A 27762-nucleotide genomic window follows, 5' to 3' on the forward strand; every position below is an offset into this window, starting at 1 on the left:
GTGGCAACGCCCCCATTGATCCTCCTTAGAACAGAATTAATAAGTCATCACCCATTTTACTAAGTCCAACATTTATGATTGCTTTGAAGGTTAAGCTTTACACTGCATGAGCATGTTCTAAACGAATTTAGAGCAGTGATTGACTCTCATGGAGTGTGTTTTTTAGGTTGTCTCAATATACTTTTTTTGGCTTGTTTTTGTGTGTCTGTGTGTCTATTTCCCATTCTTCCATCTGGATTCTTTTAATCCCATTCTCTTCCTCTAATCCATCTCTCTCCCTCTCTTCCTCCCACACTCTCTTTGCCCTCTCCTCCCTCTTATTTCCCCCCACTTCTCTATCTCTCCCTCTCTCTCTGTCTGCTTGCTTGATCGCTAGTGTCTGCATAGCAAGGAGCTGTATCCTCCATGAGGTTGTGATTCACTTGGCAGCCACTCGAGATAAACATGTTGTGGTGGACAGACGCCTGGTCTCGGTCCGGAGGAGCAGGTTGACGTGGGTGGGCCCTGCCCAGGTCCCAACGTCAGCACGGACGGCCACTTGGCCAGATGGTCCGAGTCGAGCTCTCGCCACTGTTCATCAAATGCGCCCGCTCGCTCTGTCTTGCCTTGCCATGGCCCCCAGCATCATGTCACAGTGGAACCAGAGAAAATTAGCACCTAATTATAGGCTCCTCTCTGTGAAGAATGGTACTGGTGCTGGTGGTGTGTGTCAGCGTGTGGAGACTGCGTGGTTGGCTCACAATGGGACCAAGCCCTGTAGATCACGCAGAGGACATACAGAGCACATGCACAGGCCATGGAGGAGGCACAAGTGATGAAAGGCACATATGCACGAGAACACGCACAAGCAAGAGGCTGAAACTCCCTTCTTTCTGGTCCATTTGAGCCTCAGCAGGGTACCCCACCCCACCCTGCTAGGATGCCACAACAGAAACCACTTGTGTTCCATCTCTGATCCAACAGGATTAATTACACACACAATAGAAGCTGATGCCACTGGTTTCTATGCTCCGCAGGCTCCCTTGTGTTAAGGATAGAGTAGTTAATCTTCGCTGGGAACAATGGAGATTTTGTTATGGTGTTTTTGGTTGGGCCATAGATATAGAGGAGAGTTTGACTATGCTGCCATCTTGTGATTGCATCTGGACAAATACAGGATGTAAATGAGAGGATGTGTGGATTGCTTCATCAGTGGAATACTAATCAGTAGTTTTGAATTGATGTTAAAGGTAAATTAGATGCTATAGGAGATTCACTACCATGAGATTCCCAGGTGTGTGAAACAAAATATTAAGAGCCTTGATATCTGTCTGTTACTGTAGATACTCAGTCTAGAGACTGTGTCATCAAGAGAAAATATCCTGACAGCTGCTCAGACGGAAGAACCAGCAGTGGTCAGAAAATAGCTGCATGAGACAGTTATAGAGGAGAGCCTGAGTATGCTGCAATGTGAAAATCTGAGTAGGAAATGCCTCCTGCTGAACCAGCGAAGGGTCTGCTAACTCTGTGAGAAATCAAATAAATTCAAACACCTTTGTCTGGAAAGTTAGCCATTAAATCTTTATTAGGTCTGCAAAGACTTACCAAAAATAGGTTAATATAACAAAACAATTCAATATCTCATTCTTAAACCATACAAAACCACATTACATCACACTTTAATACTGTTGATTACTCTTATTTCTTATATGATGCAGTTCGTTTAACAGAACAGAGAGAGGAAATTTGATGGACCGAGTAAAACATCACTCAAAGACTTGTAAACCACACTGTTCGCCTTCACATCACTCTGAATGTGGATGTATACTTGTTGTAAATGTCATTTCTGGAGTTAATGCAAAATTTTGGCACAATAGATATTCTGTCATCAAGAAAACTGTAAGCGAATATCCTTGCCGGTTTTAGTGAATGTTGAGTACATTGTCATCCGCCGAAGAGCGAAGAGGGGGGCCGGAAAAGAAGTACCAGGGAGTTTGATTGATGCGTGCACACGACAAGAAAAGGGTGGTGGGTCAGTGAAGTGGAAGGGACACGGGCAGTGCAGTTTGTTTTAGGGTACAACCACTTTGTAAGGGCTCCCGGGGATATTGTCGTCGCCCCATTTCACAATGACAGTGTAGCTGCCCTTGTCCTTGACAGTGTAGGTGACGTTATAGAGCTTGTTGCCCATGTGCTTGACATACACCTCTTCGCAAGGAGTCTGGGGTCCATGCACGCCCACCATCAGCATGTTTGTACCTGCATAAGAAGTGAAGAGAGGGATTTAGTGATTGTGGTCGGCAAAGGTTACACAGTTCTGTTTGCATAGTTGTAGATGTACTAATCACATATTGGATGCAACCAATAGATGATATGATTAAGTATAATGTAATTGGGGTCCCTCATAGTGACAAACCAATGGAGAAGCATCTACTGATTTTGCAGTCAACTCAGCTCTACCTCAGCATTTTGTTTTTAAGGCCCGCAACATTAATGTTTTTTTTACTCTGACTCATCAACCTCATTTTCAGCATCAGCAGGCAGCTGTTTTCAGTAGAAAGCTCTATAAAAGGTATGCTACCTGCCCAGCACCAAACACCAGACAGGCTAATTTAGCAACTAGCTCCTGAACAAAGTGGTTCATTTAGATGCTAAAGAGTCAGTTATTTCCCTTAGGATTTTGTACAGACCCAAGAGAACCCAAAGAAAAGTGAATACTGGACTCGGTTTGGTTGCAAGAAACACAGCTCCAAATTAATGCTAATATTGTTCTGTGTCTGCTGGATGCTGTTGACGATCTTTTGCTAACACGTGACATTCACCATAACAACTTTAAAAGGTGATATTGGGATTACAGGTTGTTCCTCTGCTCAAAAGCTGAAGCTATATAGTGTATGTAGAAACTATATGTATTTGACTTGTGTTTTTACTGTAGGAATATAAGATCTGTATGTGCATTATCTGACCTGCTTTGCTGCAGTCAACCGTAAAATTGTTTTTCTGTCCGACCACAGCCTTGGCCAGCCCCGTTCCACGACAAACCACCATGCTGGCATCAGATGGCAGTTTTGTTGAGGTTGTGGAAGAGGAGGAGCTGGAGCTGTAGGCACCGCCCACTTTGGAGGTCTTGGTAACTGTTTCGACCAAGACTGAGGAGGTCTCATGGAGGCTGTGTCCCCCCGACAGCCGGGCTCCTGCAGGAGAGAGACACACAGAGAGAGAGGTTATCTAATGTGATGGTGGCTCTGTTAATACACATATAAATTACACTCAGTATGGAAAAAGATATGAGGGAAGCAAGGATGCTGCAGCTCAGATGAAGTGAACTTCCAGGACCCATGGTGTTCTCCCATGTCTTGAAAGTATTTTTATGCCACATTAATAAAAACATTAAAAAAAGGAATTTGTAAACACCAAATAGAGATACGGATGTATCAGCGTAGTCCTAGAGAAGGACATTTTATATGAAAGTTGTACACTGAGCATTATGACAGAGATGACACAACATTTTCCTGACTTTCACACTTTTTTTCAGTGGAACATTTGTTTCATAATTGAGACACTTGTCATGTTAGATCCACAGATCAGATGGGAGAGTGACTGTCAAGCAGACCTGTGATTTTAGCTTTGAAAGGGCTGCCCACTATGTGCTGTGGTCCTCCGTATTTAATGGTGATGAGATAGTTGCCAGGGGCCATGGGTGTGTAGGTGATCTTGTAGCCTTCAGGACATTCCCGACAATCCATCTTGACCTTGGATGGCCCGTCGATGTTGACAGAAAGAGTGGCAGAACCAGCGTTACAAGTGTTGACTACAAACTCTGAGGGTGCACCTGGGAGAAAGAGGGCAATGCAAAAAAAGATGCTCAGTTGCTGTACATTATATTAAATCAATTAAAAATCACAAAGAAACTATAATGAGTATTCGTAGTGGTGGTGGTTATATCTACCTGTGGTTCCTCCCTGCAGTCCAGGACCATGTGCTGTCACCATGCCTGGGTCCCCAACCAGCCCCGGGGCTCCCACTCGCACGTTAAAGGGGCTTCCAGGAATGTGGCATCCGTTGAACTTGACATCTATAGAGTGTACTCCGTTCTCCCGTGGAATAAAGCGGATTGCATTCTTGTCTGAACAACATAAAACATAAGTGGATATATTACTCCTAAATGATGCTTGCAGATTTTCTTTTTTTTAAAAGGCTGACTTCTCTGTCTTCTAAAGTCTACTTTGTACTGCAAAGTGAGGCCGGTGCGTACCGCTGTCGAGCTCAGTGACATAGCATTCCTCAGAAGAGCCGGAAGGGGTGTGAACTTTGGCGTCAACCACGCCTCGAGCCCCATTTCGCTGCACCATGAAGGACGCCTCTTGGTTTACCTTCAAGTCCTTCTCCTACAACAAACAGAGAAAAATGTAATTAGAATATATTTTTGTGCATGTGTATGTGCCCGCACCTCGAGGGACACAGAGTGTGACTCATCACGCCTGAATGAGAATAGATTGAGGGGTTGGGTGTGAGAGGCAGAAAAGGTCAGAGTTTACAACGAGGCGCTTAGTGTTTTTGCCCTGCAGGCGGACAAGCGGTCCTACCAGACATAAGAGACGACATAAGTGTCTGATATTGCACTTCACCTGGCTTCTAGTGGTAGGAAAGCCCTCTGAAGTGTCATTTCAGTCAACTAAAAATACATGTTTTTAGCATTGGTAATTGTAATGCAAACTGTGGGAGCACATAAAACAAGACTCTGTGAAGAGAGGAGAGAAATATTGTGAGCTGTCACAGGTATCTCTATATCTTCCTCTGAATATTTCCTTGCTTAGACAGAAACACAATCGCATAGCCTCGCTGACTGCCCACACATAGCAGAGCTTGTGGTGCCCAACATTAGAAAGGGACAGTTAATCCAGCCCTTCATCACTGGCCAGCATCCCAGTATTATACTCGCAGATACAGCGCTAACATTGGCTTTCAATTACACTTCAAGGGCAAAGTGCTATTAGACAGAAATAACTAAATCCACTGAAACATTGAGTTACATGCAATCTGTAATTCAACCCTTATACTTTGTGACTGTGCATATGTCTGTGGTTGTTTTACACAACAAATGAATGTGGCTTTTGTCTACTAGTGTGTGTGTGCATGTGTGATCTCACCTGAAGGCATGTGACAGTGAGCCTGCGGGCCTCGTCTGACAGTGTAGCAATCGGAACGATAAATGGGCTGTCAGGAATGTGTTCATTGTTGAACTTGATTGACACCTCGTAGTCACCTGGAGAAAGCAGACAGGTTATTTTCTTTCTCCATCAAATGAACTTGTATGAAAGAATTACTGAAAAGTTTAGCAGTATAGAGACAAAAACACTCAAAAAAAAAACATTCAAATGAGCAAACTTCTACACTTATGGGTAACAAAAGTTTTACCTGGTTCTTTCACTATGTATGAGACACCACAGGAACCATCCTTCCTATCCTCAAAGGAGATTTCAGCCTTGCTGGGACCCTCTACAGCAATGGATAGACCGCCTGCACCTGCCTCTCTGGTCCAGATACTAAATTCAGCTAGAGAGGTTGGAACAAAGGTTCACCTTAAGTATGAACATTTCATGAAACATTTAAAACCATGTCTTGAATAGTACTTGAAGAAAACACAGTTCTCCCCAGTGAAAGTGGGAAAAAGTGAACTTACAAGGTGCTGCAGCTACGCCTCTTTCTAGGCCTGGTCCACCTGCGCGGACCTTGTGTGCTCCTCCCTCCCCCATGGGCCCCACAGTGAATTGGAAGGGGCTACCAGGGACGTGTTGGCCTCTGTACTTAACGTTGACGGTGTGGGGTCCCATTTCCTGGGGAATGAAGCGCACGCTGTAGGTGCTGCTCTCTCCATCGACTATGTCAGCATCCACTGTTTTCCCACTGGGGCTGGTCACCTGAGCCGTCATGGCCTGGGAGCCACTCTCAACTGGATGAGACAGAGCAGCACAGATGACGTGTTTAGATACAACCATAGGAACCGTTTTCAGAGGATAACAGAAACTTGGTTATACCCTTTAGTGGATAGAGGTAAACCAAAGCATACAAGTTTTCACGTTTCAAAAATTGTGCTGAAATTCAAAGTCTTACCCTCAGGTCTGGCAGTGATGCCAGCGAAGCTGCTAAGGCTCTCTCTGCCCAGAAAGTCTCCAAAAACATCTCTAAAGGGGCTTCCTCCTCCCCCCATTTGGGTGCTCTCCTCCACTCGGACCTCCCTCTTGGTCTCTCCACCGCGGGTTTTGCTGATCTCTGTGCGTTCAGTGCGGGTGTAGGTGTGGCTGCTGCGGGTAAATGTCCTGGTCAGCCTCTCCTGAGCTGAAACCATCTGGAACCAGTTTCCTGCAGTTAGGAAAAAGCATATAAGAATACAAATGTGAGTGCATTTATTCTAAGATAGTTGACCACTGCCCTCTTACCACTTCTGATTGGATCCTGTACTCACCTGGGATCTTAAGGTTGAGGCCACATGTGCTGCCTACTGAGGCAATAGAAGACGCCTGTCTCTTTCTAGTAATACTCTCCTTTATCCTTCCTTCTCCTGTCACCTTCACTGTGAAAGGACTTCCTGGAGGGGACAAACACATATATAGTAATCAAATATATTCAGATTTATTTTATTTTCAAGATGTCAAAAGATGTCTAGTTTTTGTATTTGTAAATTGTCCAAGTAAAGGATTCTAACCTGGGATGTGTTTTTCAGCAAACTTAATGTTAACAATGTAACTTCCAGGTTCTGTTGGACAGTAGGTGACTCTGCACGTCCCATCCTCCATATCTTCACAGTTGATATCCACTTTGCTCGGACCCTCAATCGACAATGCTAGACCTCCATAACCTAAAGGAAGAAGAGAAGTAGGGAGATGTTGAGAAAGTACATGCTGCCTTTGTATTTTTTCAGTATTTTTTCTGCTTGCCGTAAAGGTGAACCGTCTCTAAATCTTACCTGCGTTCCTTGTATCCACAAAGAATTCAGCCATTTCTAAAGTGCGTGCCTCCACCAGGCCTTTACCGAAAGCCTTCACTCTACTGGCCTCACCGATCTCTGACTGGCCAACCATGATTTTAAAAGGGCTGTTGGCAACGTGCACGCCATTCTTTCTCACGCTCACTTCATGCTCACCCACCTCCTTAGGGGTGAAAGAAATACCTTTGAACATAAAAAAGGGGGGGAAATCAAGACAAAGGACCAGAAAAATGAAATCCAAATGCATTCGTCTTATCTGTGTTCTACTCTTCCTGTTATTTTGTGTAGTATCTTGCGAGTGAATATCTCACCGAGGTGTCTGTTGGGCAGTCTCTTGAGCAGGCAGGGCTCCTCGTTGCCTGATGGCGCTCTGATACTGGCAGTCAGGGAGCTCAGATCAGTCTCTGTGATCTTCAGGGACACGTCAGCCGATGTGCCAACATTCAGCTGTGATGTCCTGGTTATGGCATCATCCCCTTGACATTAAAAAGGTGCTTTAGATGTTTGTCGACCCCTTACTACTGATTTATTATATCCACAGTGTCTAAAGTCTATGGAAGAAATTATTTATTTCCTTACCAGTGATCTTAGCAGTAAAGGGACTGCCAGGAATGTGCTTGTTGTCAAATTTGACAATGATGTTGTAGTCTCCAGGAGCTGTGGGCAAGTAAGACACAGTGCAGGTACCGTCTTTGTTGTCCTTACAGGTGATCTCGGCCTTAGAGGGACCCTCCACTGCCAGTGACAAACCACCTGAGGGGTTGGGGACATTTTTACTTTTCTGTGGTGTAGTAAGGGTTAACTGTATTGCCACAAATCCACTGTGAAATAGAAAATATCACGGGGGAAGTAAGATATAGTACCTTCTCCTGCATTCTTAGTGACCACAGTGAAAGTGGCAGACTTGTTGACCATGCCGTAACTCAGACCTGGACCATAGGCAGTCACCAATCCACTGTTCACAGCATCCACAAAGAACTGCAGAGGGCTTCCTATAAGAGATATAATCATTGGCAAACTGTAATGAGACTGTATAACTGTGAACAGCATCTATCGCATTTTACTTTGAAAAATGAGAGAGCAAAAATCCTTCAATAAATCAAGGTTATATCAAAAGTTAACAGTGGCTTTCTTCTTTCCTTCAAATGTGTTTTGTTTCTGACCTGGAATGTGGTTGCCGTCATATCTGATGTCCATCTCGTGCAAACCTCTCTCTGTGGGCTGGTACTTTATTGTGATGGTTCCATCCTTATTGTCAGTGATATGCGGACGGGCAGTCTTGCCTGAAGGCATCCGCACTTCACCTAGAAATAACAGCCGTTCGGAGCAATGTCAGTGACCTAAAAATATATATATTTATAGTGTGTGTGTGTGTGTGTGTATGTGTGTGTGCAGGGTTTTCTGACTGTTTAAAAGCTGTTTGTCACACCTGTGATTTCTCCTTGCTGTGGCGTGAAGGGGACGAGGAAGTTAACAGGACGGAATAAAGGATCCACAGTATCCGGGGGAACAACTGGCTCATTTGAGGCCTGCCAATACACAGAGAAGAGAAAATATTGGTTTTATAGAATTAAATGTCAGAACGAGAGTGCAACTAGCATGCAGCTGTAGCAGCCGTTTAAATACTCCTTTACGCACCACCACATGGAAGGGGCTCTTGGGGATGTTCTGTCCCCCAAAGCGAATGGTAATAACATATTTGCCAGGTTCAGGGGCTGTGTAGTAAATGTCAAAGGTCCCATCACGATTTTCAACCACATCCATGTCCAGCTCCATCCCTTGTGGGGTCTGCACTTTACAGGTCACCTTGCCTTTCCCAGCAGCCTTGGCATCCACTGTGATAACCGTATCCTCGGAGGTTTGTAGCTTCTGAAGACTTGCTGTGAAGGACAGTGGGGGAATAAGGAAAAATTATAAGAAGTGAAGAAGATTTGCCAGCAAGGTGTCACAGTAATGAAAACAAATTCTCTGTTACTCACACATGCCATGTCCTCCAATAGAAACTGGAAAGAAAAAAAAATACAAATGTTGAATATAAATATATAAATGCTACGACAGTATTATTTGTATTTACTCAAACAATTATGGATCCACAGTGATTTTATCACCTGTGAGGAGACATTTGCTGGCATCTCCTGTGGGCAGGGACTGGATGCGGTATGGGGAGTAAGGAATCTCATCTCCTCCATATTTAATGGTGATAGTGTAAGGGCCTGTAGAGTCAGGTACATAGGAGACAGTGTAGGTGCCGTCCCTATTGTCCTGGATGGTTGCATTCTTCGGCTTGCCCTCTGGGTCCTGTCAATAGACAATAGTTAGTCATTTTAAATGGCAGTTTATGGATTAAAACCTATTGAGTAAAAGGTAGGTGAACCCACCAGAATCTGCACAGTGAGCAGTCCCTCCCCAGCATCACGAGCATCAATGGTGAACTCGACTGGCATGCTCGCAGACACACCTTTTGTGTCTAGACCAGGGCCACTGGCGCGTACCTTACTGGCATCATGCCCAGGCTGAGACATTACCTTGAATGGACTGCAGAGGAAGGAAGGAATATGAAGAGTAATTACTTTACCCAGGTCTCCAAAGGACAGAAATGGGAACAGAAAATTTGCTGAACTTCACTTTTCATTTTTAAATCTATCCAGACGGAGCAGAACTTTTTACTAAGACATTTCTGCACATACTGCCTGGCTTAAACTCATACTGTACCTGTGTGGGACTTCCTGATCTGCATATTTGACAGCTACAGTGTAAGGGCCGTCCTGCGCTGGGGTGTAGTGAACTGTGTGGGTGCCATCGCCGTTGTTCTTCACACCAACTGGCTCCACAGTACCTGGAAATAAGATATTATGGAAATAATCATAGACCGCCAACTTGCTGCCACTTGTCAGCTTAGAGGAGGCAAGGGGTTGTCATAGTCAAGCAGTATATCCTCACCTGTTGGGCCATAGAGTTTGACATCCAATGGGGCCTGTCCAGCCTTGGTACAGTCTGCTGTGAAAGTCTGAGGAACATGGGCCCTCACTCCAGAGCCCAGACCTGGACCTGAGCATTTCACCTTGCTAGGGTCCACAGGGTCCTTCACTGGTACACGGAACGGACTGCCAGGGATCGGGTGACCTCCGTAGTTGATGTTGACGTCATAGTCTCCAGTAGTGAAGGGGATGTACTCCACACTGCAGCTGCCATCTTTATTGTCCTTGCAGGATATTTTTGCCTCTGAGGCTCCCTCAATGGTCAGGCCCAGGCCTCCTGTACCAGCACCCCTGAGAGAAAAGACACTAATTAATTAAAAGCCAACACTTTTAATTAATTACACGTTTGATTCAATGTCCCACACATTTCTCCTTTCAGTGTGATCCAACAGTACCTGGTCTCCACAGTGAAGCAGTTGGGCTTGTTGGTAATTCCTCCCTCCAGACCTGGTCCAAAGGCACGGACCCGGGTCGGATCACATCCCTCCACCACAGACACTCTGAAGGGACTCTTTGGCACTGGCGCGTCGTCATACTGCACCTCAATCAGATGCATTCCTGCTCAAAAACAGATGCATCAGTTCAATGTCTGCTGTCATATCTCTCTGCCTGAACGTTCTCAACGCAAGCAAATATTTTCCGTTATTGCGTTTAATTATGAGCCAGACAAATTCCCTTTTAGGGAGATAAACATCTGTTTATTTATAAAAGATGCCATCTAGAGCACAGACGCTCTGGTGAACGTACAAGGCGTTACATCTGTTCCCTATTCATTATTCTGTTACAACATTTTTCTGACAGAGCCCTCTCAGTAGTCCTATATGCCACATTCCCAGTAGCACTGCTATGATATTAGAGCACGTCTGGTGGTGGAGAAGTGCTCTGTGATCTCTTTGCTTTTGTGTTATAGGTCTCTATTAATATCCCCTGTCATTCCCCTGCTGTATAGCTGTGTGCAGGCAGCCTTCAGCACACATACCTGCCTGGTTAAGAGCTTCTGTTCCAGAGCACACTATTTATAAAACACAGCCTGTCTGACTCTCTACCTCTCTGCTCTCCACCCCTCACATCATTGCTTTACTGCATCATTCTATATTTTTACCCCTATCTTTTCCCACTCTCCTGCGTTATTCCCAAATGGCACTCAACGCCAGCACCTGTCAGGGATTTCTCCATCCGTCTATATGTTCTCTTTCAGACAGCCTTCCTATGTAAAATCATCGATGTACCTGCAGCGGGTTAGGTTTGTTAATGTTAGAAATTTGACATAGATCTTACTTAGTGATTCAGTCAGTTAACACTGTGAAATGAAATGAAGTAAGATTTTTGTCCTACCATCCTCGAATGCTGTGTACTCCACTCTGTAAGTGCCATCTCCCTTGTCAGTAATGTAGGTGTCTGTGTTGGTGCCTGAGGGGCTGATAATGTGAACCTTCACATGATTCCCTCCGACCTTGTTGAGGGAACGAGCGTCAACAATGAAGTGGGTTGTCACTTCTCTGAGGACCCCTAGAAACAGAAAAGCCCTTCAGGTGATTTGTTGCCAATGAGAAACAAGATTAAGTGGACTCAGTCATTTGAAGACTTGACATTATAAATCCTTATAACAGATTTATGAGCTATTTCTGACCTACTTACAATAGTACATACATAACTGGAAGAAAAGCAACCTGCAAATGTTTGCTTTATAAATGACTTAGATTGCTTTGGTAACTATGCCATTAATTGACTAATACCTAGGTCTATTAAAAACCTAACATGAAGAGCTAACTCATTTTCTGCTGCTGAGGTTCTGGGTCTCGTTACCTCTGGGCTCCACTCCTGGCCCATAGACATGCACCCCGCTGGTGTCCACAGAAGGCTCGACGTGCAGGACTTTGGGAAACTGGGGAATCATCTGGCCGCCATACTTGATCGTGATGGTGTGTGTGCCATGGAAGGGAGGGATGTACGTAACAGAAAAGGTCCCCTCTGCAGTTTTTTGAATATGCACTTCAGCCTTAGCCCCGGTCTCTGACACAATCTCAATGGTGAGCTCAGCATCGCCTGCCCGGGTGCAGTCCACAGTGAAGGACGCTGGTTCGCCTGCCTTGGCCTTCTCCAGGCCTGGCCCGCTAGCCGTCACCTTGCTAGGGTCCAAAGCTGCGCGCACTGCAGCCTTAAAGGGAGAGCCGGGGATGTGCTGCTCAGCAAACAAGATGTTGATGGCATACTCCCCAGGCTCAGTGGGCAGGTAGAACACTGAGCATGTACCGTCACCGTTGTCCTGGCACTCAATCTTCGCCTCGCAGGGACCCTCCACAGTCAGGCCAAGCCCACCTGCACCAGCTCCCTTTGTGTCAATAGTGAATGGAGCTGGTTTACCTACAATGCCTCCCTGCAGACCTGGGCCAAAGGCTCGCACCTGTGATGCAACAGCCAGGTCAGTTTTTGACATGTGGTATACAAAACATCAAGTATTTGTATGTTATGAAAGTGTCAAACTACAGCAGCTTTCATGAACTTTTACCTTTGAAGGATCAGCAGGCATCACTGCTTCAACCCCAAAGGGGCTTCCCATCACCGGGTTGCCATCATAGCTGACATCAACCTTGTACTGCCCCTCCTCTGGCGGGATATACTTGACACTGTGAGTGCCTTTGGCTTTGTCCGATTCCAGCTTGCATGGGATTGGGCGGCCAGAGGGTGAGGTCATCTTCACACCCACATCGCCTCGCCCACCAGCACCCTTTGTGTTGATTGTGAACTCCTGATCCTTTCCAACCTCCACTTCTGCAAAAAAGATTCATGTGAAACACTTAAATACCTTGCAACTAACTATTTTTACATGGTAAATTCAAAAGTGTAGTATTTAGTGTTTGTAACTTACTGGTGTCTAATCCCTCCACTTTCACCCTCCCAATATCCAGAGGTGGAGCCACTGTGATTTGGAAGGGGCTCTTGGGAATGGGATCTCCTCCATGAGTGACTGAAATTGTCATGTTACCCTGAAAAGACACAAAAAGGAAGAATGAATATGGATTGATGTGAGGCAATATTGTGAATAATCTCTGCATCCATATTCTAATGATAACAGGTTTCAAACAGATGCCTACTGTACCTGTTGAAGAGCTGTGTACTTGACAGTGTAGGAGTAATCGTGGTTATCGATGATCTCAAAGTCACGAACTGCCTCTCCTGGGCCTGATGCTGCAAAATGCACCTCAGGCTTGGCCTTGCCAGCTCCCTTTGTGTAGATGGTGAAGTGGGTTGGAGTGCCCACCTCCACTCCTGAAACACATGTGTTTTGTCAGTGCTACCTATCCTAGTGGAATTAAATCCTTTCTATGACATCAAATTATTGTAGTGGGTATTTTCTACAAATGCAAATATCTATACATTTGATGTACTCGATATGTATACTAATTCTGGTTCTTGTCTTCAGTGGATCTCACCTGTTTTGTTGAGTCCAGGGCCCTCTGCTCTCACCTTACCAGCATCATGGGAAGGATCCACTTTGACTTTGAATGGACTGATGGGAATTTCCTGACAAGGCCAATGATATAATAATCATAAGGAATCACCCAAGACTTGATACAATGTTTAAAAAATTATTATAGATAACTCATTAGTCGCTTGTGCACTGGAAAAGGCATTCCTACCTGGTCAGCAAACAACACCATGATGGTATATCGGCCTGCGCCGGGAGGAGTGTACTTGACAGTGAAGGTGTCATTGTCATTCTTGATGATGTCAAAGTCGATGTCTGCCTCGGCAGGGCCAACCACCCCTGGGGCACACTTGATTCCAATGCTGATGTCCCCTAATAGTGCATAGCAATGAGCACAGTTCAAGAAGGTCATCCATAAATAGATGATTCGAATAAATAGAAGCTCCACTGCCAAGAGCTTTATTTTAAGTTGTTTTGCACATTTCAAATAACTTACTACAACTTTGTCAGTTTAACTGCACAGATTTATTCTGTTCAGTCCGTGCTTTATAATTTTCAACATTTGCATGATACAGCATTAAATTTATTAAGAGTCCGCTAAACTCAGAAGTGTTTTTGTAACCACCCACACCATCTCCTTGTGCACGCTCACCTTGACCGGCCTCACTGCAGTCCACTGTGAAGTATGTGGGCTCATTAGCCTTGAGCCCCGTCTTCTCCACTCCAGGCCCATAGACCTTGACTCTGTCTGGATGACAACCCTCTCCAACCAGCACCTAATGAATTCACAGTGTACTTGAGGCAAAATCCGTTGGTTCAAGTACAACTGCTGCAGTCCTCGTATTTTGTTTATATTTGATGGAGTATCATTATATCAAACTGACTGAATTCTACAGTTCCACAGTTTAGTGTGTGTGTGTGTGTGTGTGTGTGTGTGTGTGTGTGTGTGTGTGTGTGTGTGTGTGTGTGTGTGTGTGTGTGTGTGTGTGTGTGTGTGTGTGTGTGTGTGTGTGTGTGTGTGTGTGTGTGTGTGTGAGTGTGTGTGTCGTACCCTGAAGGGGCTGTTGGGCACGTTGACGTCCCCCCAGGTGATGATGATGGTGTGTTTAATGGGCTTGACAGGGGTGTACACACACAGAAATGTGCCGTCTCCCTTGTCAGTGATCTTGATGTTGATGATGCAGCCTTCAGCGTCCTTAGTTGATACAAAAGTGTGTCAGCTCTGGTCTGTACATGTAATATCAATGATGTGCTTTGATGATCAAACAATCAATGTTTCACAAACGGTTGCTCTCCTTACCTGGGCATAAATCTTGAGGTGACCCTTCCCAGCCATGCGGGCATCAATGGTGAATTCAGTTGGTTTGTTCACAGTGATGCCAGTTGGCTGCAGGCCTGGACCAAATGCTTTCACCTGCAACATTTTGTTGTTTTAATGAATTTTATTTAGAATAGGATCAGGTCACCATGGTAAAATGATTTATACTTATGGTGTACGGTATAAATAAGTGAGTGGAAATTACCTTCTCAGGGAAGACATCATTGGCTGCAGGAAGGATGTGGGCCATGAAGGGGCTGTCCTTGATGTCCTCATCATCACAGATGACATGGACAGCATAGTCACCAGCCTCAGTGGGCCAATAGCGCACATCACAGGAGCCATCACCCTTATCATCACACTCAATTTTAGCCTGTGATGGGCCTTCAATTGAGAAGCCTAAAAAATCCAAAGAACTCAAACCTTCAGATTTCACATTCACAATACATTTTTAAAAATCCACTCCTCTTCTGTCACTCATACATGACTCACCTAGAGTTCCAACTTCAGTGCCGATGGCCTCTACCACAAAGTCAGCAGATTTTCCCACCATGCCAGTCTTTAGACCAGGTCCCCAGGCCCTCACCTTCTGAAAACCTGCCTCCCCACTGACTTCAACTTCAAAGGGGCTGCAACACACAAGATTATACAATATTACCAAGCGTGGACGTGAATGTGCAATGTTAATGAATAGCTTAAGGCAGCAATAGGACCGTACCTGCGTGGGATGGGCTGGCCTCCCCAGGTGATGCTGACTGTGTATTTACCAGGCTTAAGGGGGTAATATTCACATTCATACACGCCGTTTCCTGCATCTCGCACCTTCACTTGCTCCTCTGCTCCAGCTGAGGATGAATAATATACAGTCAATATGGATTTTTCGAAGACACATTTGATGCATTTTGTTTATCATATATGAATACCCGTTCAAACAAAAACCCAAACAAAGTGAATACTCCTAAAAATGTATGAGGAGGAGTGAGGAGTGATGCAGCGAAGAGAGAGCTGTCTGACTCACCTGGTCCTTTGACTGAGACGCTCAGCAATCCACTGCCAGCTCCCTTGGTGAAAACTTTGAAGTCTGCAACCTCCTTTATTCTCACACCTTTAGGCTGAAGGCCTCTTCCTGTAGCTCTGCAGGCATTCGGGTTCATCGCTGAAAAGAATAACAAGTGTGAAAGAGAGAAATATTTGGCAAATGGCAACTGAGAGTAGCCAGCAGTTGAGAGCAATGTTAGTAGCAAAGACATTGAACATTTCCAATTTAAGTGGGATTCCTTAAAGCTTGACTGACAGAACCTGCAAATGAGAATGATGCTTCTTGCAGGACATATAACATAGAGTGCAGAATGTTGAATAGGACACTGACACATTTGAGAGCATCAAGGGAGCATCTCACAACATTTCAGTCAGTCGTTCCGAAATGTTGACTGCAGGCTTAAATCGAATGCTGGCTGATGCAAATTTAGATGTGATAAAAACAAACACATCAACAGCACAAGCAAAGATATTTAACAGAGAAGAACTAAGTAGACAGAAATGCAAACTATTTGCACAACATTGCATCTCATCTCTCTCCGAACATAACGAAACCATCAAGCTGCAGAACGCAAGAAGATGGAGCAGGCAACCAAGCACGTCATTGAGCCGTGACACCCTCATCTTAGAGAAAGCACATAGGGGCATCTGCAGAGCATGGCGCGCAGGTTGGGGGGGAGGGGCCTAGCTTAGCAAAGGCCACAGGCTCCTCCCAGCAAACCATACTAACTTGGGCGGCCCGGTTTTTGGGGGGGAGCCCCCTTCCCTCCTTTTGCTTCAGGAGGGGTGCACACTGACTTAGGTGCTATCTGCAGTGGCGCTCCCTTGGGAAGAGCAACGGGTGGAGCTAAAAATGACAGATAGGAAGGGTTACGGACTATGCTGTGTGGCTGTTCCCAGGGGAAATAAAGGAGACTGTGGATTGTGATGGATAGATCACCCTGACACTAACAGCATGATAAGAAATCTCATTTGTCTGACAGTAATTCACAACACAAACAGATGGCTCACCCTCTGCAATGTTGACAGTGAAAGGGCTCTTGGGGATCTCTTGGCCTGCAAACAGTACGTGGACAGTGTGAGGCCCTTCCATCATGGGACGATAGGTGCAACGGAAAACACTGTCGCCCTTATTCTCCAGGATGAGCTCCACTGTGTCCTTTTTGCCCTGAGGATCGACGATTACCACACTGACGTCGCCATTACCAGCACCTAAGTGTGACAGGAAAATAATCAGTCATCACAGGCCAAAGTAGATGCTGTAGCTTCAGTGTCTCTGGGGAAAAAAATCCAGTGATACTTTTGACTTTTTTGAAAGTTTGATTTTTCCATACTAACCAGCTGTGTAGATGTCAAAGTAGGTGGGTTTGTTAGCCACATTGCCTGTAGGATCCAGACCTGGTCCCCTTGCATGGACTTTGCTGGGGTCGCCCATATCCTTTGCTACGTTCACTGTGTAGGGGCTTTTGTCAATATCCTGACCAGCAAACAGCACTTTCACCTAAGAAGACATAGTTAACACACCTTTAAATAGAGTAGTTTCTCCAAGTGATATGTGGACATAAAAAAAAAAAGTTGGACTTTACCTTGTGAACACCCTCAACTTTAGGAACATAGGTGACAGTGTAGCTTCTGTTTTTGTCCTTGTTGGGTTTAACCTTAGCCTGGAGAATAAGACGTAAAAAAAAAAGAAAATGTTAGACTAAAGATCAGATGCTACACTTTAAAAAAAATGTTGGGTTGAGTTGGCTAGCAGGCTCTATGCTAAGCTCCTTTTTTCTGTCAGGTTTAACTTGCCTCCTCTTTGTGTCCCTCTGGATCCTCCACATAGACCAGAACCTCACCACTGCCAGCTTCAAGAGTTTCCACAGTGAAAACAGCAGGTTGCAGCACTTTGTTGCCATGAGGCTCAATACCTGTAATATAAATAGAGTGATATATCCTGCAAGTTTTGGAGAAATACATCATCCCTAGCAAAAGGAAATATATTCATATATTCAAATAAATATATATTTTATTCATATGAACTGTTGTGAACCATGCCATACTATTGGGATACCCACCAGGTCCATAGGCTTTGGCCTTGTTTGGGAAAAGCTGTTTAGGCCTGAGAGGTGCTCCAGGCTTTAGCTTTGCCTTGGGGAACTGAGACAGGTAGGTCATCACTGAGTGCTCATCCACATCTGGGTCCACAATCTCCTCAGGTGCAATCACCTACAGCACAGACAGAAAACCAGCACAACAGCGATTAATAATGTGTGTGAATAACTGGTTGTGTTTTAATTGAAAAATGTAGTCATCATAAAAAGTACTATTCAGTTTTTATGCAACATGCTGCAACAACCCTGACCATAAAAAACACCATATCCTAATTTATGTTTATATAGACTGCACTGTCATTTGAAGGGTATGGTCTTTATACAACTTTCCCTTATTAAGCCTAGTGCAGCGGGATTTAACAACCCCCCGACACACACGCTCCTCTCTCCCTTCCAGCACTTGTTTGCCTGTCTATCAAACCATGTGGCACAAAGCCACACTTCACGCTGGTTATATTTAACCCCAGGACAGCAGGGTTAAGGATTGTTTCCCTCAATAAGCCAGCCAGGGGGGATTTATCCTGAGCCAGACCTTTACCACATCTTCTTAACAGCACCACACTATACTCCAGCCCCCAAGCCTGCAGAGCAATGACATACACCCCCCTGCTATCTCAACGATGCTAAGCCTCATGGAGAACAGCTAACTCTGTATCTCAGACAAACAAGTAAACAACTAGCATAGAACACATTACAATGCAGAGACTCAGACTTACAAATGGGAATGGAAATATTACACTCTCTCTGTTCACATTGCTATTCTGATGAGCGCAGGCATATTTACAACTCTGTTTCAGGGGCCGGCTCCGAAGGAGTTCAGAATCTCACACCTCCACAAATTAACAAATCTACCAAATAAAACCCCTACAAACTCTCTTACTAAGAGCTACAATAAAGTAAATGGAAATATTAGAAGTGAGATGGGTAATAAATATTTCATGAGACCCTCCAGCATAATCTCCCTGGAAAAACACTGGCTCCATATTACACACAGTATTGCCTTTTTCCAGTCCAGTGCTGGCTCAAAGGTGTATGTAGGCTACATGCGGTGAAGCATGTTTTCATTTGCAAATGTGTCTTGGTGCTTGCTTTAAACTGCTTGGAAATACTTGGTGCTTACTGAACGTCTATTCCACTGAGTATAAACAAAGTTGCAGATCAGAAAGTAGCAAAAACAACCTATGCTTATCTTATTGCAATGTGTGAGATCAACCTCACCTATCTGACATCCAGCTAGATCAAACTGAAAAGCACTTTGTAGCTGACATCTATCATGCATCTTACCTGTGGCACACCCAGCCAGTCGTCAGCCTGTTGCATGGCTTCTTTGGCATTCTGCACAGGCTGGTTTGGGTCCCACTCAGCCCAATCAGGACACAAACCTAACAGAATGCAAACAGGACGATTAGACAATTCTGCACACACACATACTTGCAGTCAGTGTTACACTGCTGTTGCTATAATAAGGCCACTTGAGCTGTCACTACTATCTGTCTAACACCTCCTGCATGGCACGCCCTTACCCACATTACTCCTGTGAATGCACTATGTGTGATGACGATGGTCTCTCGACTGTTCAAACGTTTGAGACGCTCAGGCACTTTCATTGCAGCTAAAGCTAGCCTCCTCCGTGCTGCTAATGCCCTAAATTGGATTAGTGTTGGTGATGGCAACTCACTCAAAAGCCCCATACAGGCACACCATAGAAAACTATTATCCAATTAATATAGACATGGGCCCACAGTATTAACAGGGTTGAGTTTACAACCATTTGCGGAAGGAAGGAGTGAACTTTGTAGGGCTGTCAGTTGGGAGGCACCAGGGTGGGCCTTGCTCTATGTTACTATGGGAAATCAGTGCTCTACAAACAGTGATGTCAGCTCTGGAGTAAACCCATAGCCATGTAGTTCATAATGCAACATTTGTGTAGTACCAAGCAAGACAGACATATGCTATAGTTGTAACAACTTTGATAATTTTTTAATCATTCTGAGTATGTTTTTTAAGAAGTAATATCTAAATTATCTGATTTCTTTAATCCTCTGTGACAGCAAACTGAATATCTTTGGGTTCTGGACACAATAAGACATTTGAGGATGTCACATTGGAATTTGGGAACCAATGACCAACATTTTTCACCATCTTATGGACCAAACAACTAATTGATTAAAAAATGATCATCGGATTAATGAAATTAATTAGCCTATGTAGTCTTATAAGAAAATACTGGATATACAAAGTCTGTCAGAGAGAATGTTGGTTTCTTCTTGGTCTTGCCAATTAACTTGTTTTCTACATTTCTATCTGGATTAAAAGCAGAGCTTCTGTGTTTCAGAATAGAGCGAGTTTCGTCAGTTACCCTGCTGTTTGGTATTAGCTGATGAAACAACAGAACCTTGTATGGCCAGTTCTGCAGCAATGTTTGAAAGATGCGTCTCCACAGATCAATGGCTCATATAAACACAGTTAAACACGGCCCTCTACGCTTCTCTTGCTACCCCTCCACCTTTCCCTCTGTGATGCACAGAGAGGACTTTAATGTTCGGTGTTGGAAGCAGCATTCTGAACTGGCAGTGACTCAAACTGTGGCCTTGTGGTCCTTGGATATGTGGCTTAGGCACCTCCCTGTGACAGATAACTCTGTATTTTGATGCCGAGCCAAGCACCCCCCTTGACTGAAGAGAAGGAATGGTGCCCAAATTTGGGGGTGTTGTGTAGCAGCAAGGCTATAAACACTAAAGCCGGGCTTGGGCCTCAGGGCTTGAAACAGTGAGAGTGAGAGCTTCAGTCATTGTGGGACAGCTGGCAGGGACGTCCCCCTACCATCAGCAAACCATCTACAACCCACTGACACTACCTGCTCTCTGGAGACAGATTACACTGGCTGACATCTGATTCTGTGTGTGTGAGTGTGTCTCTGTGTGTGTGTGTGTGTGTGTGTGTGTGTGTGTGTGTGTGTGTGTGTGTGTGTGTGTGTGTGTGTGTGTGTGTGTGTGTGTGTGTGTGTGTGTGTGTGTGTGTGTGTGTGTGTGTGTGTGTGTGTGTGTGTGTGTGAGAGAGAGAGAGAGAGAGAGAGAGAGAGAGAGAGAGAGAGAATGTAGCAGAATGTGTGGCAGATATAAAGCCTTCATTTCTAGATGAGGAGCAAAGGAGACAAAATCTCCTGAGGAGGTGATACTGTATCAGATACACTGACTGACACATGCCTGACCCCAGCCTCCATAGAAACCAAGGAAAAACACTATATACAACAAGCCTTTTAACAGGCACAGCACGTACTCTGACTCAGCAATAACTCCACCCGGCCTCATCTGATGCCACTACACACTTCTTACCAGGGGCACAGTTGTCGACCAGAGCTCCCAGGGCTTTGCCATCCCGCCAGTCACGGTTGAAGTTGTTGATGGGCAACTGCGGCACCTTGTTCTGTATCCAGCCCAACAGGCGCTGTTTGGGGGTCAGCTTCTTAGTCTCCTCCTCATCCTCGTCATCCCACATGGGCATGGAGATAGAGTAGTGGAGGATGAGAGTCCAGATAAGACCCAGGATCAGCTTTAGATTCCCATCAACAATGGCTTTGCTATCTGCAGTTGGACAGTAGAGACAAACATGTTCATTAGGATTTATAACTTCCAAAAAGTTGAAAATAATGTCCTTCAGTATTTGGTGGTATACCAGTTAACTGCATCTTCCTGCTGTGTTTTCATTGTTAATTATTTATGGGCCTTTCAGGAGACATTTGTGCACACTACTAATATACTGGTTTACATTCTTTCTATTGTTACACTAATAAAGGCACCCCAAAGCTAAACCATAAGAAAGATCTAAGATCTATATACATGTGTATTATATCAAAATTGTCTTTCCTTGCTGTTCTGCAGAGTTGACCAGAAATACAAACACTGATGATTGACTGCTGAGGAGGCAAGAATCTAATGCTTCTCGCAGCCTCCCCGGAGCCCCTTTCTTTCAGACAGCTGTCTGGCTGAAGACCCCTGACAATCTGTCATCCAGTCACAATGGCACTCTGAAGACAGTGACAGCTGAGGATATGTGGAAGTGGATCCTTCTCTGCATAAACACCACTTGGATTTCAATTACGTCCAAACCTTGTAGCGGCCAAGTGTGATAAATCAAATAGGTGCAGATTAGACTCATTGACAACGAGCAAGCAGCTCATTTCCTGAAGTTCTTTAAAGAAAAAGTTTTTCAAATAAGCCATTTTAAATCCAACCTAATTTAGAAATTTAGCCATTTAAGCCAAAAGCACCTCTGAGGAGCACTTGACTTTAATGTTTCATCGACTAATCTTGTGCGATACACTCCGCTTAATTCAGTAAGACTTTAATAACAGGGTGACTTTAATGCCAGTAGTTTATCACAAGACTGTTTTATTTAGACTGTTTATCTTTTCATAGATGAGTGCCTCCTATCAGAGGGTAGTGTTTGATGTGACACTGTTTGACTGGCGCAGGCAGGTGGCACACCGTGGCACAGTGTGGTTTTGAACCTGTCGTGTCCAGATTTAAGGGCAACTGTGTGCTCAAAGAGACATCTATCAAATGGTATCTGGTTTCACGCTGACACATGTGTGCCTAACCCTGCGGGGATTTTTTAGTGTCTCTGGGTCACTGTAATGAGACTGAGACATTATCCTAAGAGGGCTGCATTGACCCACTAAAGCTGCATGGAGGGAGAGGGTGATAGGAAGTAAAATAGTTATATTATCACGCCCTGTTTCTGTCCAAATAGTCTGACCTGGTGTGTATCTGTACAGCTGGGACAACATATAACATCCCAGGGAGGCTATCCTAGACACACACTTTGCAGACTTTAAGTTGATATCTGTGATAGTGACCTTTGCGTTCCTGTGATGACCAGTAGGGCCCCTAAGATTTGAGCCTGCCATAAGACAGACGCACACAAACAGTGTATGTCCAGGTGGACACACTGTGGCCTTCACAGTCCGTCGCAGACCTCAGCCTCAGCCATGCCAGGAATTTCACTCAAGTGTGTGGCGGGGTCATTAGTCACCAAAACAGAAAAATACTCTGTCAAAGTTTTAATAACTTTTCTCCTGTATGAATTGTGGGGTTGTCCACATGCATATAATTAAGCCATAACTGCTTTTCATATTAGGCTACTAGTTTCTCCTCAGTTGTTAAATATTTCTAAGAGGTGTCAATCTGTTCACCCTCGTGGAGTGAAGTCCTCTTCTGGTGACTCTGTGGATGTGACACATATACACAACAATTTATTGTAACTTCAGCTATCTGTACCACAGTCTGATCCCTAAATCCCTGCCAGAGTTAATCCTCACCTCACAGGAACTGCTGATGGCTCTGGACCGCAAAAGGCTGTCAGCGAAGAGCCCCGGTGAGTCATTCCGACCCCTGACCTGACAGAGGTGTGTGTGTGTGTGTGTGTGTGTGTGTGTTTGTGTGTGTGTGTGTGTGTGTGTGTGTGTGTGTGTGTGTGTGTGTGTGTGTGTGTGTGTGTGTGTGTGTGTGTGTGTGTGTGTGTGTGTGTGCCTGCTGTCCACGTGTAAAAATTGTGTCATTCTCATTAGCACAGGCCTAGCGAATTTCCAGCCCAGAGTTGACCACATTGCCGCAGCAGGAATAAGCTAAAGGACACTATGGAGCCGCTAGTCCTTGGCCCTGACACAAGTTAATGACCTCAGTGGCATCTCTGCAGTAACTTTCCAATAAGCTGTTGACCCCCAGCTCCCAGAGGGCTGTGATTCCCATGTCTCACTGATAACATGTCCAGAGAGCAGCTACAGAATATGCATATGAAGGCATCACAGATTTCAAAATATTAAAAGATATGAAATTCTGTATAGGTTCAGCTTTAAACATCAAAAAGCACACTGTCACTGTCAACTATCATAAAGTCATAATTTTTATAACTTGTTCCTATCTAGTAGCCTGGTAACTTTGTGTGTTTACCACTGTATTGTTTCCAGATGCCATTTAAGTCTAACTTACCTATTGAGACCAGTTTGATGTGCTCTCTGTCGAGGAACTCTAGTGCCACAGACACATTTTCCAGTTTCATCTGACGGAAGTTGGGTCTGGTGTGGTACTTTCTGTACATTTTCTTCTGGCTCAAAACTTCCAGGAGTGAAATTAGCTTCAGCCCATCAGTAAATTCCCTCTGCAGGTCGGTGATGGTCTTGTTGACGCACTTGAGGTGTTCGTTGCACCACCTGGTGAAGGTGTTCTGCTGGATCTTTTTCCATGGCGCGTCCTCGGCCAGGTCCTTCTCCGTGGCTGGCATCTCGTCGTCCTCCTCTTCCCCAAAGTCGGTGGCCTGGTAGTACTGCGGAGGCAGTTGGTCCTCGCTGTAGTTATTGCTCATGTTGGTGGCTTTTTCCGTGTCCACTTTTATACCTCGGTAACACTACTGTGTTGGATTGTGCGCTCGGCAGCGCAGAAAACTTTAACAGGTCGATGGCAAGCGCGCTCTCGCGGAGGAAAGTTCAAACTTGGGGGAGTTTGAAAGGCAGCCTTGAGATTTTTCGGATGTACATGCGAAGATGAAGGACAGTGATGGATTTAAATATCCGATTTACAATGTGCAAGACAGCTGGTCGTCCGCTTTTTTTAATTGGCACCCTCCTGACAAGTCGTTCCTCTCGAAAAATGGAGTTTCGTGGCAGGAGAGCTGGAGCAGCACAGTTACAGTTGACTCTGTTCGTGTTTAACTTGACTGTTGAGAGAGGAAAGAGTTTGGTATATAAAGGGCCAGGGCCGCGTCACTCAGCCACTGTGATCATAGTCTATTTGCTAATCCATACGGATAACGGCAGTTGGGGTCGGTTTACGGACAGAATGGGGCAGTGATTGGTCAGACCCCAGGCAGCGCAACAGTTGTGGCATGCTCCTTATTTTTAGGCACTCCTATTTAGGCGGCGGGGGGCTGGGACTTGACGATAGTTGCGAATGTGTCATGCTCAGGAACCAAGTGGCTGAACAATTGAGCTAAGAAAAGACAGTGAGAAATGAGTCTCTCTGTCAATAAAGTGTCTTTTAAAAGAGAATAATGGTCAAAAGGTTTGATCTTTCACGTTCAGTTCTGTCACTGAGGTCCTTCTCTGAGAGAAACATTTTAAAGGATGAGGTCAAAGATGAAGCAACTGTATTACGTGTGTTTCTCAGCTATCTGACACCCATGAGTGAAATGCATTTCTATGTAGACAAGCAAAGGTCAATACAAGCTCAGGGAAGGTTATGGAAAGAAAACCACTTCATCATGATTTTGATTTACAATAATTCAGTCATCCGATATATTGCAAGAAGAATTGAGAGTTATTGCCTTTCAACTCAAAAATCAGAATTTATGGTCCAATTTAAATGCCTGTCCACATAAGAATATTTTTTTCCACTAAACAAGAAAGGACAAACTGACTTCTTGACTTAACTCAAAGCAAATTAGTGTCATCTCCAACTGTGTCAACATGACAGCATTCATTGACTAAAGATGAGGCTGTGTACAGAAATACACAGAGATGACAGTTGACAGTGAGTGTGTGTGTGTGTGTGTGTGTGTGTGTGTGTGTGTGTGTGTGTGTGTGTGTGTGTGTGTGTGTGTGTGTGTGTGTGTGTGTGTGTGTGTGTGTGTGTGTGTGTGTGTGTGTGTGTGTGCATAGTAAAATTGATGTTCTATTTACAAAATGAGTCATTTCCAGTAAATATTATGTTCACTGCAGGTTCAGGAGCTGTTGTAGTGTTATGACTCAGCAGTCAGTGACATGGCAGTGACACCTGATGCCAGCACAATCCTTGATGGAGTAGTGGGAGGAAAGAATAACTGTGACACTTTAGTCAATTTCTGCTGACTTGCATGTTAATATTCTATAAAAGTAGGAAATTAAACTGCCGGTATTACTTAATCATGTTTTTATCTCATAGTGTTCTAAAACACAATAATTCAATAATACCATTTACCACCTCTCTGTATAATTGTATTGTTACCATATATTGACCTATCATGGCGCACAGTCCTCATGTTTAAACAGTGGTGGGAGAAGTATTTACATCCTTATACAAAGTGAAAGTCACAATATATCCAGGTAAAATGAAGGTAATATTCCATTACCAGTAAAAAGTCACTGTATTATCATTTTTACTTGAAGGTGAAACTAAAAGCAAAATGTACTCAAAAGTCACTTTTGATGCTTGTCAGTGTTATCTATTACGTGTTGCTGTGTATGCAGCATATCTAATTAATATACTGTTGGGTAGGCTTATCAATAACTGCATCATATTTTATTTGCTGATCATACATCTTCTATAACACCTATATTTATTTGTATATTACTGTTGTCCAATTAATGTAGTGGAGTAAAATGTACAATAATTGCCACTGACATGCAGCAGAGTTATACTGTAGCTGTACAATATTTGAGGTTTTTGTGTTTTACTTGCATTGCACCAAGTATTTTTAATGAAAACAAAATAAAAACACACTTTTGACTCAGTGTACTGGATAGTACTACTAATAATACCCTATAACCCCACTCTTGATAGCAAATATAAAGAAGTCTGAACTAAACCAAAAACCAAACTTGCAGAGCTATTGTTGACCTGGACACTGTTCACTTGACAATATATCCCCTGAGACTGCCCATGGCTGCTCTCAGTCAGCTATCTGAGTTTTTTAATTCGCTTTTTCCGTTAGTCTGTCAGGTGAATATGTTAAATATTTTAAAAGGGATTTGGGGTGGATTTGCCTGACAGATAGGCCCAGGGCCAAGGCCCAGTTGATTAGGTTTCACCGGTGATCTCGATCTGACTTTTCGACCATTAAGTTACTTTTAATTTATTTCACCATAACTAATTCAGAATCTGTTGGGGATATTTGCAGACTCTAAAAACTAATTAAACTTATTTGACTTACAGTAAAATCCACTTGAATTATTTAGCATGACAGGAAAATACCACAACAGCTGTTGTGATTCTGTTCTGTTAAAGTCTTGAAATGTGATGTAACGGGTATAGTTTAGGACCCAATAGCAGCTCACAATCAGGCAGGTTCAGTTAGTAATGAACTTGAAAATAATGAGGGACAGGCGAAAGGAGAGTCGATGCCGGACAGGGAGTCAAGGAGCTGTTGCAGGAACGCACCAAACAGCTCAGGAGAGAGGCAGGCAGAAACCAGGAGGGACTGGACAAAGGTCGTGGTCAGGGACAGAAGGCAATGAGTAACAGTGAAAATAACTAACACTGTATTTGTGTTTATTGAATATTTTCCTAATTAAATTGTTTTTCTTGTAAATGTGTTTTGAGTTCAAAGATACCAAATACTTGATTACAGACCCTTTTTTAGCACAAAGGGTTCCAGTGACATCATCAGCCTTGTGTACGCCCTCACAAGAGGTTAAATACCTGGATCTCCACACCAGAAAGTTGGACCAGGTCAGAGGCGTAAATGACCTGATGAAGCCTCTTGGATGAGAGGTGAAACGTCTTTCTAGACAAATAATCAAGTCCAGTTGCTTTTGACTTGGATTTCTTGAGGGATAACAAAGACCTCGACAAATTAGAATATTCACAGGTGTGATTACAGACATAATTTCTTATCATACTATATTTAGTCGTGGACACATTAATTTAGGCTTATGTTTTTTTCTTAAAATATAAGGAAATATATAGAAAAAACTGCAGTCCCATTTGTCCAAAAACTAAATATAGTATGATATGGAAGAAATCAACTTTTCACTTTTTTTGACCGAATTTGAAAATGTCTTCAGATTTGTGCTTGAGCCCAGAGAACATTTCACTTGTACGCCCAAATGGGTAAAATTTGAAGTGATAGAAGGTTATTTAATGAGGGTTAAGCCAATTGTACTTCTTCACTAGGTCTGCACCCTGATACTTTTAGATAATTAGACACACTTGAGTGAACCATGAGTCGTGGCAACAGAG

General features: G+C 44.0%; 1 protein-coding gene across 2 annotated transcripts; it reads right to left on the reverse strand.

The window, feature by feature from the left end:
* Positions 1–1544: 1544 nt before the first annotated feature.
* Positions 1545–24528, reverse strand: LOC310949326 (filamin-C-like). Of its 2 annotated transcripts, XM_083916738.1 has the most exons (47): positions 23821–24528; positions 21166–21414; positions 19115–19212; positions 17795–17945; positions 17529–17647; positions 17318–17395; positions 17070–17232; positions 16743–16943; positions 16462–16578; positions 15712–15849; positions 15412–15538; positions 15186–15322; positions 14899–15092; positions 14676–14789; positions 14427–14570; positions 14028–14151; positions 13587–13747; positions 13380–13470; positions 13046–13215; positions 12815–12932; positions 12455–12717; positions 11752–12349; positions 11281–11454; positions 10341–10503; positions 9908–10236; positions 9680–9803; positions 9346–9502; positions 9076–9265; positions 8947–8970; positions 8606–8847; positions 8397–8496; positions 8131–8271; positions 7831–7959; positions 7547–7720; positions 7279–7443; positions 6947–7150; positions 6686–6838; positions 6446–6568; positions 6094–6342; positions 5663–5932; positions 5398–5535; positions 5130–5245; positions 4235–4367; positions 3929–4105; positions 3593–3811; positions 2946–3173; positions 1545–2238 (listed from the first exon to the last, which is right to left on the reverse strand). In XM_083916738.1, the coding sequence occupies exons 1-47, from the start codon at positions 24191–24193 to the stop codon at positions 2051–2053; spliced, it is 8238 nt and encodes a 2745-aa protein (XP_083772864.1). In that variant the 5' UTR covers positions 24194–24528; the 3' UTR covers positions 1545–2050. The 2 variants fall into 2 exon arrangements, with proteins under 2 accessions (XP_083772864.1, XP_083772865.1); XM_083916739.1 differs by lacking the exon at positions 16462–16578.
* Between the last annotated feature and the right edge of the window lie 3234 nt (positions 24529–27762).

The sequence above is a fragment of the Echiichthys vipera genome, assembly GCF_963691815.1.
Source record: "Echiichthys vipera genome assembly, chromosome: 7".
NCBI classification, from domain to species: domain Eukaryota; kingdom Metazoa; phylum Chordata; class Actinopteri; order Perciformes; family Trachinidae; genus Echiichthys; species Echiichthys vipera.

Coding starts and splice junctions, on each gene's coding strand:
- LOC310949326 (XM_083916738.1), bottom strand. CDS start 24,193: ATGAGCAATAACTACAGCGAGGACCAACTGCCTCCGCAGTACTACCAG. Junction 8,497..8,605: donor AGAGCCCCTTCCATGTGGTG/GTGCGTAAAGGA, acceptor GTGTATTGGCAG/GCCTCAAATGAGCCAGTTGT. Junction 7,960..8,130: donor TGACGGCAACCACATTCCAG/GTCAGAAACAAA, acceptor TATCTCTTATAG/GAAGCCCTCTGCAGTTCTTT.